This window comes from Lasiodiplodia theobromae (genome assembly GCF_012971845.1).
Source record: "Lasiodiplodia theobromae strain AM2As chromosome Unknown scaffold_16, whole genome shotgun sequence".
NCBI classification, from domain to species: domain Eukaryota; kingdom Fungi; phylum Ascomycota; class Dothideomycetes; order Botryosphaeriales; family Botryosphaeriaceae; genus Lasiodiplodia; species Lasiodiplodia theobromae.
The window spans coordinates 193975-211183 of NW_023336366.1; the positions used below are offsets into that span (position 1 = coordinate 193975).

The window sequence follows — 17209 nt, forward strand, 5'->3', positions numbered from 1 at the left end:
AGGCCATTGACTCCAGCCTGCCGTCCGCACGTGGCCGACCCGGCGACTGCACGCTCGGGGCCCTGCCAATGCCGCCCCCACGCTTGCCAGCGCGCGCTGTGGAGCGCGGAGGAACCCATCTACCTACGCTTGGACTCTGCTCGACTCGCCGGCCAGCCCCACGATGCGAAGCCACGAGCACCACCGCGGCTGAGGCTTGCATTGTCTCGACCGCGAGGGAAGGACCCTGCCCAGCACGGCCTTTCCAGGACGCCAGAAGCCCAGAACGACCATCCAAGCGTCCGAATCTGGCCATTGTTGCACGATAGGCGCAGTCCGGTCTCCATCTGTCGGCATGTTATCGCCATGCGGTGTTCAGCTGCTGCAGCCTGGTGGAGCATCTCCCGACAGGCTGCAGTATCTATCGGTTTGCTCAGTCAGACTGTGCATCTCGAGTCTGACGAGCAACCTCGCGCCCGCTTAGAAGCAATATTGGATGCGGGTATGGGCGAGATTAGGACGGCACTCGAACCACCGCAGTCACGAAGGCGGTCGAGAGGCAATGGACGTTCCTTGGAGCTAGTCACTCCCAAGCCACATTTACATCCGTGACTACAAACGTCCCAGCCGCCTCTCAACCTGCGACGGCTCCGAATGCAGCAGCGACGGAGAAAGGCCCCGAATCGTTGTCGAGCGAGGCCAAATGATTCGCCGCCGTCCGATCAGCTTAGCCGGCCGAGCCGCGGGCTTGGAGGGATGAAGTACGAGCTCGTCAAGCGACTAAGAAAAGCTTAGGAGCCACTGGCCGCTAAAGATACGGCCCCTGCACCTGCGAGGCGCCAATGTGCCGGTAAGCCTGTCGCTGACCCGCTTCAATAATCCTGGGTGAATCCCACGTATGTAAACGACGCGGTTCCCCTCGTAAGATGAGCCTTCTCCGCCCCTCTCATCTTCACAGCACCTTGACGACGAAGCAAACTCAGATTGACTTGTCTCTCACTCACTGAAACGCCCCTTGCATCTTCGACCCCCATTGAGCACCGGAACATTGCTGCTTTCGCTTAATTGGTCTATTGCACCTGCCCTACCCTTTCCAGCTTATCCGATTCGACACCCAGACTTTGGCCATTCCACAGCTTGGTCGAGCCGCATCCGGCAAGTCGACTGCCAGAGAGTGCGCACTAGTACAAATCACGCTCGCTCGCGGTTGCGGGGTTTAACACATCCCTTCCATTAATAAATCACCGTCTTCCACTGGGGTCTCGACATAACTCCTTCTCCACCATCCTTCAAGATGCCCATCTTTGCAAGGACGAAAAAGTCTACCAAAGGTTCCGATGAGAAGCAAAGGGAACCAAAAGCATCAACTGCACCTCCGACATCCATCTCGGCATCAACTACAGCTCGCCCCAATCCATCTCGCGCAAGTCACACGTACGCTCCGCAGCGGCCCAGCAACTTAAGGACATCAAGCAGCTCCTCGGTAAGATCATTGCCAGCAATGCCTCTTATGACCAGGAGCGCCGCTAGCGAGCCCAACCTGTCTTCACGTGGCCGCAAAGACCTCTCAATCGATTCGGTCATGATGTCTCGCAGCCAGGATCCAAGTCCCAATGGCCGTATGATGCTTCACACAAGGCAGCCAGACTTCAAACCCACCATGTACACCTATGATCCCAGCAAAGCTCCAAGCTTGTCCGGCCGCAAGAGACAGTATCGTTCACATAATTCTAAGCCGCCTACAAGAGCATCCTCGTTCGTCATGAGCCCGCACATCGTCACCATGGTCGAGGAGCAAGAAGAAGTGGAAGAACAAGCTGGTAGCTCGTCTTCATCCACCAAGTCACACGAAAGCGAGTCTTCCACGCAGTCCCGTAAGTTCAAATGGCTCGCAGTCGTGCACACGAAGCTCAACTGACCATTCCGCCCAGAATACCTCGAGATGGCAAGAACGACTAGCAACCGCATGCAACAGCAACAGGATGAAGTGCTGGGTGAAGTGGGTACCCCCGCACCGGAGATCCCGGCCCGCAATCCCGCAAGGAACAGCATCTCCTCTCGACGAACGTCCGTGGCGAGCAACACCGAGCCCAAGACGGATTCGGCCATCGCTACGCACCCCAGCATCTCCAGCGAGCCGAAAGCCCCGGGGACTCTTGCCACAGCGGACAGGCCGGAATCGCCCGGCCCCAAGTCCAAGAGGCGGACTTGGTTCAGCAGCAAGAAGCGACAGTCTGCTCCTGTTGAGGCGCATTGAACTGTTTGAGGACTCGTTTGCCTCATGGTCATTATTGCAATATCGTTCTCTGAGCGAGGTGGAAAACAGTGTATGCAAGGACGGGGCCAATGCCGCTGCAACACATGATTCGATAAGGAGTGTTTTTCCTACGAATATTTGCTGGACACTTTCAAAATATACGTTAACAGGTCTGATTCGTGTACACGATTTGTCTGGATTCTCTTTAAAACAGCCTACGCTTTGCTTTTTCTTTTCTATTAGCGGGCCTGGCGGCGGGTGGCTTTCCCTTCCTCTTTCTTCCAACTATCTTCCGGGCAACCTACCAACCATTTGCGGGAATGCGGCGTCAGTTTTGGCCTTGATTGTACGGTACATACCACGAACTACATTTCCGACCATACCTGTTCCAGTAGGGCTGAAGCGAATGCTTCTCCTTCCGGAAGCTAATGCGACGTGGGTGCTGTCGATCTGGACTGATCGAGATGCTCCTCCTTTCTCAGGCCGGACTTGTTCAACATCATTGCGTCCGGCCCATACGCGCGTCTTTCAGCTCTTCTTCAGACCGCTGCGATGCGGAGTAGGCGGCGCAGTGGGCACCGTCGCAGCGCAGACATGCAGCTGTGGGGTGGTTTTGGCTTCCGGACATATACGCGAGAGGCTGGACCGGGCTGGGTGGGAAAGGAGAAACGAAAAAATTAAGCGAGGCTTTTCCAATAGCGGTGGCCGATTCCTAAGGGCGACCGGAATTGGAATGGGGTGCGTGCCATTCGTTCAGAAAGCACGGCTTTTTAGCGCACCTCCACGCGTGATGCTGCAGAGGCATTTTCGTGAGAGCTGAGGCGACTTCCGAACTTCAGATTTCGTGCTATCATGTCATCAGATATCATTCACTGTTGAGCTCCGAGAAAGTGGTCTGTTGTTTTCACTCAACGCTTGCGCCGCAAGTGGCGCGGAACGCTAAGCAACCGTCTCCACGCAACCCTATTGCACCTGGGAAGGGCAGTAGGTGCCTCTCCCGTTTATTTCACGCCAGGCACCAATAGTTGCCAGCGCACCGACCTGCATTCCTTTCTATGCCTGGACCCCACGTGAGTATCCGGCCGACCTCCCGGCAAAATTGCTATTTCCCGAGAGGACGCCAAGGGGATAAAAAAAGATCCCATATGGCACCGTTGTCTTGGCTGCTTTATCGTTAGGCCTCGAGAAAGTATCGCGGCGAGATCGTCAGGACCTCATGTATAGCTTACCCGGGCCGCGGGTTTAAGAACATGAACCCTTTCCCTCACTCAGGCAAAGATTGACAGTGATGTTTCAACCCCCCCTGCAGCGACGTGGGCCGGATTCTGACTTGGGATCATCCTTTCCGCGCTTCTGGCTCGATCGTACCCGTCGCACTGTTTCATGACCAAGCGCCGGGTAGTGAGAAACGCACGGATGAGCACCAAGTTAGCTCCAAACACCCATCCCTGCATCTCTACACTTTTACGACACCCTCAAAGGCGTCCCTTGTGCGAGCAAACGCATGACACAGAAAATGGCGGCCAACGCAGCGCACCTGCGGCCTTCAGGCAAGAAAGGGAAAGATCAAGGGTCCAGAAGGATTGCGGAAAAATGCCTAGCAGGATATTTTTGGCAACGGAAGAAAAGGGTGCATTTCAACAAAGGATGAGATACGGGGGCGTAAAGAGCCTGCCTCCGAGCGCTTGCTGTATTTGGCGGGCAAGCCGGAGTGAAGAGTAACTGAGGCTTAATACGAGCAGCTATTGCTGCGGATGACGATTCAAAGCGTATCTGTGATCTGCTTGGCTTCTTCAGGGCATGGGAAGATTTGCTTTTCGGCAGATCTGCGCGGCTTGGTGCCACCAAGGGCGAGATAAGCAAAGGGTGGGGGCCGATCACTATAAACAAGAACCGCGTGCCCCGCCATTTCCATGGAGCTCTGGGTTCCTGGCGTCTGTCCCATGGCTAACAGCACAGCCGATTAACAGATTCTGCCCCTTCGCAACCTGTCTTGAAGAATACAACAGATGCCTTGATCTACACATGAGTTTTAAGACCGTATGTGGACTTGTGACAACATTCTGGGGAGTATGCATGTAGCTTAATGTGACCGTCCCAATCTGTTTATTGGCGCGTCCGATGTTATTGATGTCAAGATACGTTATTTTATTCACGTTTCGTCCTTTCAATCAACTCTTGATGCCTGAGGCCTTCGACAGCAATCCACCACCCTGCGTCATTATCCCTGCCATGCAGCTAACCTTCCAGAAGCCATCAGCCGCTTGACGGGCAGCGCCGATGAGCCAAGCCGAGAAGGGCAACGTGCCGACGGCCGCGTCCCACCGATCTGCCAGTTCCGCCCGCCATGTCGGCCAACCAGCGGCGGCAGCCCTCCCCACCGCCTTCTTGGCGGGCGGAAAAGTCGCCATGCTTTTTCTCCTGCTCCGAGAGCTAGAACGTGCCGAAGCGGGGCCCAAGAGGCGAGAAGTGTGCATGCGGTGCGGAGCCGGGTGTGCGGTACCTGGTGAAAAAGTAGCTGTCGCCGCGCCGCACGCCCAACTCTTTCACGCGACATCTCGCCCTCTTCCCCTCGCGGAGCACCGCCAAATAACGAGCGAGCGACTTCTGGAGTTTTGCGCTCGCTGCCCGTTCTAAAGCTCCCACCCCTCTGCTTTTGCATCCCACCCGTTTTGCTGTCGGGTTTTCCTCGCCCACAGACACCCCACGCTGCTGCCGATCGACGCGCGTGAGCTCTGGTAGCCCTCAGCCTCGGCGGAGAAGAGATACGATACTGTACGACGTGTTTAGATCATGGCGTCCACCGAAATCACCGCGAGCACCACGGATGCCGCCCGTCCCAGCTCGAGCAAAGACCAGCACTATGACAACGGCGCGACCACCACCACCACGGCCGACGACATCAAGCCGGCGCTGGTCGAGACGACGACACCGGTCGCAGGTAGCAATGGTGCCGAGGAGCACGAAGGCGAGAAGCCGCGCCGGCGACGCTGGCTGAACATCCAGACGACCTACTTCAAGACGCGGTACTTCTGGTACGCGCTGGTGCTGGGCCAGATCCTGGCCCTCTGCATCACCTCGACCAACACCTTCTCGACGCTGCTCTCGATGAAGGGCACCTCGATCCCGGCCTTCCAGACCTTCTTCAACTACGTCCTGCTCAACATCGTCTACACGCCCTACACCGTGTACAAGTACGGCTGGCGCGGCTACTTCTCCATGGTCCTGAAAGACGGCTGGCGCTACTTCATCCTCGCCTTCCTCGACGTCGAAGGCAACTACTTCGTCGTGCTGGGCTACCGCTACGCCACCATCCTGTCTCTGCAGCTCATCAACTTCTTCGCCATCGTCGTCGTCGTCGCCCTCTCGCTCATCTTCCTGGGCGTGCGCTACCACATCACCCAGTACCTCGGCATCCTCATCTGCGTCGGCGGCATGGGCATCCTCCTGGCCTCCGACACCATCACCGGCTCCAACAACACGGGGCCCGCAGCCGATCAGCTCAAGGGCGACCTCTTCGCCCTCCTCGGCGCCGCCCTCTACGGCGTCTGCAACACCTTCGAGGAGTTCCTCGTCTCCAAGCGGCCCGTCTACGAGGTCCTCGGCCAGCTCGGCTTCTGGGCCATGTTCGTCAACGGCGTCCAGGCCGCCATCTTCGACCGCCCCAGCTTCCGCTCCGCCACCTGGGACTCGGCCGTCGGCGGTTACATGACCGGCTACACCCTCATCCTCTTCCTCTTCTACAGCCTCGCCCCGCTGCTGTTCCGCCTCGCCAGCGCCGCCTTCTTCAACATCTCCCTGCTGACCGGTAACTTCTGGGGTGTCATCATCGGCATCCAGGTCTTCCACTACACCGTTCACTGGATGTATCCAATTGCTTTTGTGCTGATCATCTTGGGTCTGTTCGTCTACTTCCTTTCTGAGAGCGTCCTTGGAGAAGCTAAGAAGCCCTGGCTGGGCGAGAGTCAAGAAGAAGGTGTTGCTGGCGTCGGCACGGCTAAGAGGATGCAAGAAAACCCAGACGCCATTGTCTGATCATACCTACGTAATATGGGAACAGGATGAAGCAAAGGGAAATTTCATTTCTATTTTCGACCTTCTACCTCTCCTGCCATTTGAGATACATCGCTATTGTCCTATCTGGAAAGACGGAGAATGATGTTGAGAAAGCAACAGCAGGAAACAAGTAATCTTCTCGTAATTGTGGGAAACCATCCCGCCCATTGAAGCCATGATCAAAGAAGCCTGTGTGATTACTCTTGTCCGTGCGAACTTGTGCATGTTGAAATTTCGCGTTTGGGTAGTGAAGACATGTCGTCCAGGCGTCGATGGTCAAGAAGTCAATTCACTGAACGCCCAAGTGGACACCGGTGTTGGTCTCACAGGGGTCAGTGCCGAAGTAGATGTTGCAGTGCTCCCAGTCAATGTCGTTCTGGAGCTCTACCTTGAAACGGCCAGCATCGACGATGTTGGTGAAACGGAACTCGATCACGCGAAGCTGGACACCGCATTAGTAATTACTCAGACATCATTTGAACAGCAGACACTTACACCCTTGGGGTTGGCGCCGTTGACAATGCGTTCCAGCTTGCGCTTCTTCGCCGAAGCAAGCTTGACAAGAGCAGTTTCGCCCCAATCCTCATCAGCACCGACAGCGCGAACACAACGAGTGTGACCGGCGTCGTAGAAGCCACGAAGCGTCTCATTGACCGAAACCGCCTCACCCAACTCAACCCAGATGGTGCGGTTGCCATCAGGATGCTCGATGCCGTTCGCGGTATCACTGTAGTACTTCTCGCAGTCCTGACCGCGCATGAAGAGAATCCACGCGTAGGTATTGCCAGGCGTGTACTCAATCTTCTCGATACGTCCACCCCAGACAAAGGCCTGGATACTCGCAACAGTGGACGAAATGGGGAGGTTGTACAACTTGACCAAACGCTTCTGAGCTCCTGTGATAGGGTTAACAATAATCAAAGGCATTTTATTGGGTATCACTTACCACCAAAAGGCCTCGCCTCTTGAGAAGGCCATTCTTCGAACTTGAACTTGTTCTCCAGGCTCTGGTTGCTGTTCGCCTTCCGATGCGTTGAAACTGGCTCAGTGGACATGATGTTCTTGACCTTGCCATTCTCCACGATGTTGGGCTTCGACTGCACTACATCACCCTGGGAAACACCGCCATTGCCAGTCTTGTCATGCTTGGTCTTGTCACCATTGTGTTGAGGTGAAGCTTGTTCCTGAGACGAACCGTCGGGCTCACTTGAGGAATCCGTGCTGGACTGGTCATCGGGCGGCGTTGGCTTGTCGTCTTTGAAAGCAGGAGCAGTCTGTTGTTCGATATTGCCCGGCAGCTTAAAGGCCTCGATCTCATCGAGCGACTTCAGCGTCTTCTCCTCGACTTCCTTCCGCAAAGTGGAGGCGCGCTCAATGATCTGCTCACTGGCTGTCTGAAGCTCATCGCATTCCCTCGTATCTGCCTCGAGCTTGGCGGTGATTGAGACTTCAGCATCCTGCAAATCCTGGAATTCGAGCTGGACACGCTTCAAGGTCTCTTGAACCTCGTCTATCTCGCTCTTTTTGGCATTCATGTCGTTCGATATTTGCTGTTGGCGCATAGTAGACTCCTCAATGCTCTTCTGGAGTTCCAGTTGCATGGCTTGGATCTTGCTCAAGCCGTCTTCCTCGACCTGATCGATGCGCTCGTAGAGAGCGGCACGACGGGCAGCCTCTTCGGCCTCTTCCTTTTCGCGCTTGATCCGCTCGGCCTCCTCTCTTTCACGCTGGAGGCGTTCAGCCTCTTCTTTCTCACGTTGAAGGCGCTCGGCCTCTTCTTTCTCCCGTTGACGGCGCTCAGCCTCCTCCTTCTCACGTTGGAGACGCTCGGCTTCTTCTTTCTCACGCCGGAGGCGTTCGGCTTCTTCCTTTTCGCGCTGGAGGCGCTCCTCTTCTTCCTTCTGGCGCTTGATCCGCTCCTGCTCTTCTTTCTCAAGCTTGACACGCTCAGCCTTCTTGCGGGCATGTTCATCCTCGGCCGCCTTTTGGGAAGCAATTAGCTCGAGGCGACGAGCCTCATCGCGCTGCTCGGTCATGGGATCGCGACGCGAACGAAGCTTGGATAAACGGGCATCAATTTCAGCCTGGCGAGCGATGCTTTCGGCAGTGCGCTTGTTGAGACCGCCCTTGGATAATCCGTCGTTCTGAACGCTAGGAGCGTACTTGCTCCATCCAAGGCCACTGGCCTCATTTGGGATTCCTGGAGCCATTGTGGCACCAATGGAGCTTGCTCGAAGAGTTTGTGCTAAGGCGTACACGGGAAGCTCGTGGTGATCTTTGTTTCGGGAACTTTTCGATGGAGGAGCTTCGTGATGGAGGGCCTGTGTCTCAGAGCCGTTGATGGATGCCGAGGTAGAGGTTGAAGGACGTTCTTTGGCAGAAGTCTTTTGCAGATCGGGTTGAGGATCTGCATTTACGCTTAGCTGTTACCTTTACATAAAGAGCAGCTCAAAGTCTGAGAGAATCTATGGTGTCTTACTCAAGCGTGGAAGGGGTGGGTTTTGGCGCACAGGGCCGTCGAGAGAGGTAGATGCTTTGAGTGAGCTTTCCCGCGCACCCTCAGTGGAGCACACCGACTGGGAGGGATGAAAAACTTTGGGCGTCGAGAAGTTGGTCTTCGTCTGCAGTGGCGGGAAGCTGAGAGACCCGAAGGCTGTGTGGCCTGGCGCAGCACTGTTCAGCGAAGCCGACAAAGGCTTGCGGGGTGCGCCCCCGGCGTCGAGGCTGAAGTTGATGCGGTGCAGGAACGCTGGGAGATTTTCACCTTGATGCGGGTCAGCCACAGTTGTGCTTTGGTGCTTTGGCATGCTCATGATGGACGGTGGTGTCGAAGCGCCGCTCACAAGCAGGACAAGAGTTGTAGATGACGCGTGTGGATGGACAGGACGAGACTTACGATAAAGCGCGGTGACGGTCTTCACTGAAACGTGTTGGTAGAGGAGGAAAGGGCGATGGCGGCGACGGCGAAGAAGGCGGGTTATCTACTCGGTTTGCCTGCTGCATTGGGAAGGCATGGGGACGGCGAGGCAGAAACAGCAGGCGCGACCAGGACGTATTTCTCCCGCAAAAGGACTGCGAGAAAGCAGCGAACAGAAACAGCAGGCACTGCCATCGCCGTACTTCCATGTGCTGAATCTGCTGGCGACTGTAAACACTCTGGCAAAGCGATCACTGTAATCAAGAGAGCCACCACAAAAAGCAACCGACAACCAAGCGCAGAAGGCAATCATGCAATTCTCGCCATTTCTAACACTTCGCGGTTGAGTCTCCAATGACTTTCCCTGCGGAAAATGGGCGTTCTTTACACAGTGGGAAGCCAATCGGGTTCTCTCCATCTTGACCAATTCTGCAGGCGTCGTGTGACTCAGCTTATTCGTTGATGCAGACCAATGCTACGCGGACACCCACAGCTGACGACAAGATAAGCTACCTCTCTCTCGAAGAAGTCACAGGACCGACTTTCGTTCGTGGTCGAAGTACGCGTTAGAATGTGTCTGTCCGGTTCGAATATCTGTAATTACGTCTAGGCATTTCCTTTAGTTAAGCGCGTGGTAAGAGCGCAATGCACCTTGCTAAACATGATTGGTGAGATTTTTCAATCCCGCCGTGTAGCAAGCGTATTCACATGCTGCGCAGTTGACGGCATGTTTGGTCCCCAATGAGGACCGTGTGTTGTGCTTCTCACCCTATCGCTTGTGTCAGAAAATCAGGGAACACGGAAAGGCCCCTGCCTGGACGCATCGACAGGATCCGCACCGCAAGTGATCATGAGTGGCTCCAGGGTCACTAAGCATTCTCCTGGCCGGCTTGTTGTCTTTATCGATAGCCGCTACTCCATGCAGCAGCACGTCGAAGTATGCGTATTCGTAAAGCGAAAGACGCCCTGGTCGGAAGTCAAAATAAGCTGCGGTTGATGCAAAAGAGCAGCCTCCTGGAAAAACGAATACGACTCAGAGCAGGTGAGAGGTCATGCTGTTCCCCTTTCACAGACCCACGCGCTAATACGGACTTTTCCTGTACTGCTGAAGTCGGACATGCTTGCGGTGAGCGGCCCTACCCACGGTGCGCCCAAGCGCGGTCTGAGAGGTGGCGCGAGGCATCTGAGCTCCGCCCCGACACGGCCACCCTCAGAGCGGCGCCGGTTGCAGATGACCACAGCCCAGCTCGTTGCGGCGTAGCTCGTCGCGGCACGGCGGTTGGCAAGGACGGAGTCGGTGACACGGCGGCGTAGGTGAAGTTGGCTGCGGGGGCGGTTTGGAGGCACGGCCATTTTCGTGCTCGGCTCCCCGTGGTGCAGCATCTCCATTCCACCGCGCTCCCCTACGGAGGAATCAGCTGCAGCGCTCGGTCCTCGGCTGGGCCAGCTGAGGCCCTTGAAACCCGTCCCAAGGCTCGATCGGTCACGGCAAGCGGCCGTCGCAATCTTAACGCCCTAGATCCGTTTGAGACGACCCCCTGCCATTACTGGTCACGGCGACTCGCGGGCTGCACAATTTCGCGCACAGCTCGACATTCCAGCCAATGCGGTGCATGGCTGCGCTCACAAGGGGCTGCGCGCTGGGCGCTGCTCCAATCTCCGCACGCCTGGTTGGGACGCTTACCGGACGCGCAACGCTGCGCACTGCCACCATCATCTGCGCATCACCCTCCGCCCTCCGCCGCCTTGCGCGGCCGTGTCGCTCTCTCGCCAAGTTTACCTAGGCCCCCAGCCCGCCGGTCTCTCCTTCTTATTGCTGTCGTCCTCCGCCTTCTTTTGTCTTTCGCTTTTTACTGCCGCGGCAAATCCTCCTGCATATAACCGCTGCCGCGCGGATGCTTCAGCGCCAAGCATACCATGCCCTTCAACCTCTCTCTGTCTCGCGCCCGCGCGCCGCGCTACGCGCCCCTTCGCCCGTCTTCCTCGCACTCTGAAGACTCGGAGCGCTCCTTCCCCGAAGCCTACTGCGACTCGCCCAAATCCGAGGACATCGCCGACATTGCGGAAAGGACATCACGATGGGTGCCTCTCCAATACATGCCCGCCATCGGGGGCAGCCACTTCGACGATGTCTACCGCTACAGGAACATGGCGTCGCTCCGCAGGCCGCGCCGGACGATTATGCGGTGCATCCTCTGGTCATTTGTTCTGTTTCCGTATCTTGTGTGTCTCCTTGTTGTCACCACGATGGTCTTCACGCCCTCGTATACGCGTGCACCGGCGCACTACGATGATCTCCGAGAACGAGCCACCCAATCCTTGGCCCCCGGCCGCGGCAACATCAACAATGAGAAGGTGTTCATAGCGTCTAGCATCTATGATGACGAGGGACTTTTGGTCGGTGGGGCGTGGGGCAAGGCTGTGTTGGATTTGGTGGACCTGCTCGGCCCGGACAACGTCTATTTGAGTATCTACGAGAATGATCCCGCGCCGGCAGCCAACGCCGCCCTCGAGCAGTTCAGGGAGAGGGTGACCTGTAAGTAACGGGCATGAATTGGCGAAGGCGAAGCTAATTTTGTCAGGCAACTCCTCGATTGTTTCAGAGCACCTTTCCTTGGACGAGGTGCGCCGAGTAACCGTGCCGAATGGCGAGAAGAGGATCAAGCGGATTGCATACCTTGCCGAAGTTCGAAACAGGGCCCTGCGCCCGCTGGAGACCGCCGAGGTCACCTTTGACAAGGTGCTCTTCCTCAACGACGTGTTTTTCGACCCCGTGGATGCCGCGCAGCTGCTCTTCTCCACCAACATGGGCGAAAATGGCCGCACCGATTATCGCGCTGCCTGCGCCGTCGATTTCATCAACCCCTTTAAATTCTACGACACGTTCGCGTCCCGAGACTTGGAGGGCAACAGCATGGGGATCCCGTTCTTCCCGTGGTTCCCCAGCGCCGGACACGATGCTACCAGGAACGATGTCATCGGCCAGAAAGACGCGGTGCGTGTTCGCAGCTGCTGGGGCGGTATGATTAGCTACGAAGCCAAGTGGTTCCAGTCTACCAAGGCGCTCGCTTCGACCGATCCTTCCGAGGGCACGGCCTGGGGTGTAGCCACAGCCGCCGGACACGAGGACCCACAGATCCCCGCAAACAGCTCCGCCATCCGCTTCCGCTTTGAGGATCGCACATACTGGGATGCTTCGGAATGCTGCCTTGTGAATGCGGACATCCAGAAGCCGCGGCAGCCTGGAGACACGTACTCTCCCAGCGGCATTTACATGAACCCGTACATCCGCACAGCTTACGACGAGCGCACCCTTTCGTGGCTGTGGCTGACTCGCCGCCCGGAGCGTCTCTACTCGCCGATCCACAACATCCTAAACTGGTTCGTTGGCTTGCCTGGCGTCAACCCGCGCCGCTTGATGGAGCCCGGCCAGCAAATTACGGAGAAGGTGTGGGAGTACAACTCGCCGTACGAAGAGGGCAAGGACATGACGGGCCAGTGGAAAGAGGTGGAAACGATTGCTCCTCCGGGATTCTTCTGCGGAAGCCGGAAGCTGCTCGTTCTCGGAGAGAAGGAGGACGAGCCGAAGTGGATGAACCTTCCTACGCCCTTGGACATGATTGTTTGATTCATTTCTACACTTTGATTCTTTTTTATCGATTTCACTCTCGCTTGGCGTTTGACCGGCCAGACGGAATGGCTCGGGTTGCATAGCGGAGGCGTTCTTCACGGGAAAACTTGGAACAACAACGAAGCACCGGATGCGGCTGCTATAGACTATTGGGAAACTAGAAGGAATGCGTATCAAAGATACCAGGGCTCGCATGGCTTGATGAGGCGGCCCACGACCAACAAGAACAATGCTTTGGTTGGATTATTAACAGCTTGTAATACGTCAAGACTACCCAGAATTCCATTCTTTCTTCATGCCATGCAGGAACCGCAAGAATTGTGAAACGCTTTTAGCTTCGACAGTGCCACACATGTGCACCGCCACCGTCATGGAATTCAGCTTGCCAGCAGTCACGTGGATCGTCCCAACGCGCGTCGGAGGCGGCGGTGCAACGCAAGACGTCAGCGCGAAGCAGCTGCACGAGGCGATGGCGAAACTCAATGTGTCCCGGCAACTCCACAGGGTTCAAGCGGTGGAAAGAGGCTTACACTGGCAGGACCCTGCAGCTTCCGTTTCCCAGCCGCGCCGGGACACCTGTTGGGACGGGCTTAGCTTTCCGGAAACGCGGCGCTCGTATCATCGCGTCGTGCTCACATCATGATACCAACGACTTTCACGTGCCAATTCCCCTCCAGCTCCGTTCCTTTTCTTCTCCCTTCCCTCTCTGGCCTTGGGGTAGTCTGATCCGCCGCGCTGGTCTGTCTTTGCCGCTGTTATGGAGAGATAACGATGGATTCGCCTAATTTTTCCGCGCACCCTTCCCTCATCCTCGCAGCCGGGCTGCTGGTGGCGTACCTGGCTTACGGCGCTGTCTATCGTCTCTATCTGAGCCCAATTGCTCACTTCCCCGGCCCGCGGCTCGCAGCGTTGACGTTTTGGTACGAGTTCTACTACGATGTAGTGCGCTCTGGGCGGTACACATGGCGAATCGCCGAGATGCATGCGCAATATGGTAAACAGCAATTCTAGATCTGGCACTGCTTTGGCTGAAACAGCTACGCCAGGACCCGTGGTGCGCATCAACCCGTACGAACTCCACGTGAACGTCCCGGGCTTCTACGACACGCTGTACGCGTCGGCGGCCAGCGGCCGGCGCACCGAGAAATGGACGTGGTCGGCCAAGATGTTTGGCACCACGCAAGCCGCTGTGGGCACGGCCTCGCACGAGCTGCATCGCGTACGCCGTGCTGCCTTGAACCCGTTCTTTTCCCGGCGAAGCGTCGTCCGTCTTGAGCCCGTCATCCAGCTGCACATCGACAAGCTAAGAGCCCGGCTCGAGCGTTCCGCTGACTCCGGGGAGCCGGTGAATTTGACTGACGCCTTCACGGCATTGAGCGCTGATGTCATTGGTGATTTTGCGTTTGGAAAGCGCTACGGCTTCTTGGATGCGGAGGACTTCAATCCAGGATGGCATAAGCTGATGCTCGTAAGTTCTGCCGACAATTGGGAGGAATTGCATGCTTACACTCTGCCACTTATCAGGATCTCAGTCGAGGCACACATTTGATGAAGCAGTTCGGATGGCTCTACACCGTCCTGACCTGCATCCCGCAAAAGCTCGTCTCCATCATTCACCCCCTCACCAGAGAACTCTTCAACGTGCAAAACAGCATCACCGCCCAAATCGAAGAGATCAAAGCCAGCAACAACAAGCCCCTGGACACCCGTCCAACCATCCTCTACGACCTTGTCGTCAATCCAAACAACCACCTGCCCCCTTCCGAGCTCACCACCCCGCGCCTCACCGAAGAAGCCTTCACCCTGCTCGGCGCCGGCACCGTCACGACCGCCCACACCCTCGCCACCACCCTCTACCACCTCCTCGCCAACCCCTCCAAACTCACCCGCGCGCGAGCCGAACTCGCTCCCCTCTTCTACCACTCCAACTCCAACTCCCCAACATGGACTGACCTCGAGCACCTCCCCTACCTCTCGGCCGTCCTGACCGAGGGCCTCCGCCTCAGCTACGGCGTCAGCCACCGCCTGCCGCGCATCTCGCCCGACGCCGCCCTGCGCGTGCCCGACGCGCCCGAGCCGGTGGCCATCATCCCGCCCGCCACGCCCGTCAGCATGACCCAGATGTTCCTGCACGACGACGCGCGCATCTTCCCCGAGCCGGCGGCTTTCAAGCCTGAGCGGTGGCTCTTGGAGGAGGTGGAGGGAGAGACCGGGAACGAGGGGGCCAGGGCGGAGCAGCTGGCGCGCATGCGGCGCTTCTTGGTTCCGTTCAGTAAGGGGACGAGGCAGTGCGTTGGCATGAACTTGGCGTACGCTGAGATGTATTTGGCTTTGGCGGCGCTGTTGAGGCCCGGGTTGGAGATGGAGCTGTGGAAGACATCTGTGGAGGATGTGCGGGTGGCGCATGATTGGTTCAATCCGGCGCCGAGAGTGGGGAGTAAGGGCGTGAGGGTTCTGGTGAGGAGAGGCAAGTGAGAGAGAAGAGATGAGTGTTTATGGGGTTTATTGTTGTGTTGATGGCGGAAAGTGTCGGATGTGATATAGATCAGGTATGTATCATGGCATAAGAAAAGTTGTAGATTGAATAAACGTCTATTGATTTCAATTGTAGATTAAGATACGCTTCCCCTTAACATAGGCCCTGGAAGACTTGAGCCCTTTGTGCTCCATGGAAGGTGATGCACTCTTCCTCCGTAGGCAGCTGAAGCGAATATCCTGATGTAGCTGTGAGACCTAATTAGCGCAAATATATCTAGACGTGAGATTTAATTACCTAAATAATCGAGGATTCAAACGTGAGGTTCTTGTCGAAAAGTAAACCGGCCATATTATCAAAGAGTGCATACGAGGTCAGACTGGCAGCCGACACACATCATACACACTTAAACTAACCTTAGTCTTGACGCAATTGCACCACCCAGAACCACCCCGTTTGATAGTATTTTCGAGATGATTCACATCTGGACGTTCAAGGTTGCACATCTGCTTCCACGTTGAAGTATGTGCATGAGCCCTGAAGACCTTGCACCATTATCTATCTGATGATGGGCTAGATTTCCGAGTGAAAAAGCTTCGGAGATGTCGAATTTATTTATCATCTGCAACGCTCTGCGAATACAACTTCTGTTCATTAAGATGCGTCGGCTCAGGCTTTTGGCCAATCCACATCCTTTGACATGCAGCCAGCCAGGTGTTCAATTACCACACCTGCTACAGTGGGAGAATGATTGTAACATATTCAAAATGACATTCATGAATCTAGTGCAACCATCAGTAAGTCCGAGGACTTTCCAATCACATATCGGTGAAACTCACGAAGTTAGCTGCATACTAGGTAAATCTAAAGCCAAGGCCATTCTTTACTAAGACTCTTAGATCGGAATTTAAGCCTGACATTTTTGACGAAACATCTGGGGCAAATATGGCCTTTGGCTTGATCCTCGGTGAAGTGATTCGTGTTTCTGTGTAGGCTGGGGGTTTGTATTCTGCCTTCCGCAGACACATGAAAGAAGTATTCGCAGCATTGCATAGTATTAGGATCTTTGCATGACAACACCCAGCCGAATTTACCGCATCGCAGGATCGCATATCTGAATGTATCGCAGCAGCAGTTCGTGCATACTGTAGCACCACACTGCTCGCAGAACGTCCTAGTGCGGCCAAGACACGGGTTGCGAAGGTGAATCTTGAGCTCTCCAACTTCTTCTTTGAGGGGAACGCGATGTGCCCCTACAAAATCACCCTCGCATATGGTGTACTTCTTGAGGCTGGCGAAAATCTCCGGCCGTGAACCCACAACGTGATCGTAGTTCTCCTTGGACGTGCAAGCAATAGCACGGAGCTCTCGCGTAGTGAGGTATTTAGCGATACTATATCGTATAGGGTAATGGTTGACCAGATCTGAGAGTTGAAGCACCATCGAAATAAGCAAGACAGGGCAAGCGAAAGGTTCTTATGGTGTTGGAGAGTCGTAGTTGGTGCTTGAAGGGAGGGTGATAAATGATGATCTTCATTCACGTAGAGTTTCCTTGGTGCTAAGTTGAGTACTATGAGCTCCTACTATTTGCTTTGTATGGTTTTTTTTGTAGGGCGGGTGAATGGTACCATGGGCGGGAGTATGCAACGTGCCCACACATGGCAGGGTGGCTGGGACCGGACTACACTAGGTGTTCGTAGCGTAACAGGGATATATATTTTAGAGCAATATGAGTTGAGCCTCAAACAAGTGAGGTTTGCCTTCTTCGTTCTTCGCATAATCTGGACTAGTTTTTGTGGTCGCTTTTCCTGCCTGTTTATGGATCGGTCCTTGTGAATGACACTTCATAGGTGTGCACTACGGCGTGTGAAGGTGGCTATACTAAAAGATTGA

General features: G+C 55.7%; 5 protein-coding genes across 5 annotated transcripts; 4 read left to right on the top strand and 1 right to left on the bottom strand.

The window, feature by feature from the left end:
* Nucleotides 1-1480: 1480 nt before the first annotated feature.
* LTHEOB_5720 (Aggrecan core protein) lies at nucleotides 1481-2236 on the top strand (the record flags this gene model as incomplete). The annotated part of the gene is made up of 2 exons (XM_035514897.1): nucleotides 1481-1853; nucleotides 1911-2236. 2 exons carry the CDS (start codon nucleotides 1481-1483, stop codon nucleotides 2234-2236), a joined length of 699 nt encoding a protein of 232 aa, XP_035373412.1.
* A 2793-nt stretch (nucleotides 2237-5029) lies between these two features.
* LTHEOB_5721 (uncharacterized protein) lies at nucleotides 5030-6271 on the top strand (the record flags this gene model as incomplete). Its single annotated transcript, XM_035514898.1, has 1 exon — nucleotides 5030-6271. One exon carries the CDS (start codon nucleotides 5030-5032, stop codon nucleotides 6269-6271), a length of 1242 nt encoding a protein of 413 aa, XP_035373413.1.
* A 310-nt stretch (nucleotides 6272-6581) lies between these two features.
* On the bottom strand, nucleotides 6582-9105 carry LTHEOB_5722 (uncharacterized protein; the record flags this gene model as incomplete). The annotated part of the gene is made up of 4 exons (XM_035514899.1): nucleotides 6582-6734; nucleotides 6788-7188; nucleotides 7239-8699; nucleotides 8850-9105. 4 exons carry the CDS (start codon nucleotides 9103-9105, stop codon nucleotides 6582-6584), a joined length of 2271 nt encoding a protein of 756 aa, XP_035373414.1.
* Nucleotides 9106-11126: 2021 nt separating this feature from the next.
* Nucleotides 11127-12837, top strand: LTHEOB_5723 (Mannosyltransferase 1 CMT1; the record flags this gene model as incomplete). Its single annotated transcript, XM_035514900.1, has 2 exons — nucleotides 11127-11745; nucleotides 11792-12837. The coding sequence occupies 2 exons, from the start codon at nucleotides 11127-11129 to the stop codon at nucleotides 12835-12837; spliced, it is 1665 nt and encodes a 554-aa protein (XP_035373415.1).
* A 774-nt stretch (nucleotides 12838-13611) lies between these two features.
* On the top strand, nucleotides 13612-15315 carry LTHEOB_5724 (Cytochrome p450; the record flags this gene model as incomplete). The annotated part of the gene is made up of 3 exons (XM_035514901.1): nucleotides 13612-13834; nucleotides 13887-14308; nucleotides 14365-15315. 3 exons carry the CDS (start codon nucleotides 13612-13614, stop codon nucleotides 15313-15315), a joined length of 1596 nt encoding a protein of 531 aa, XP_035373416.1.
* Nucleotides 15316-17209: the final 1894 nt, after the last annotated feature.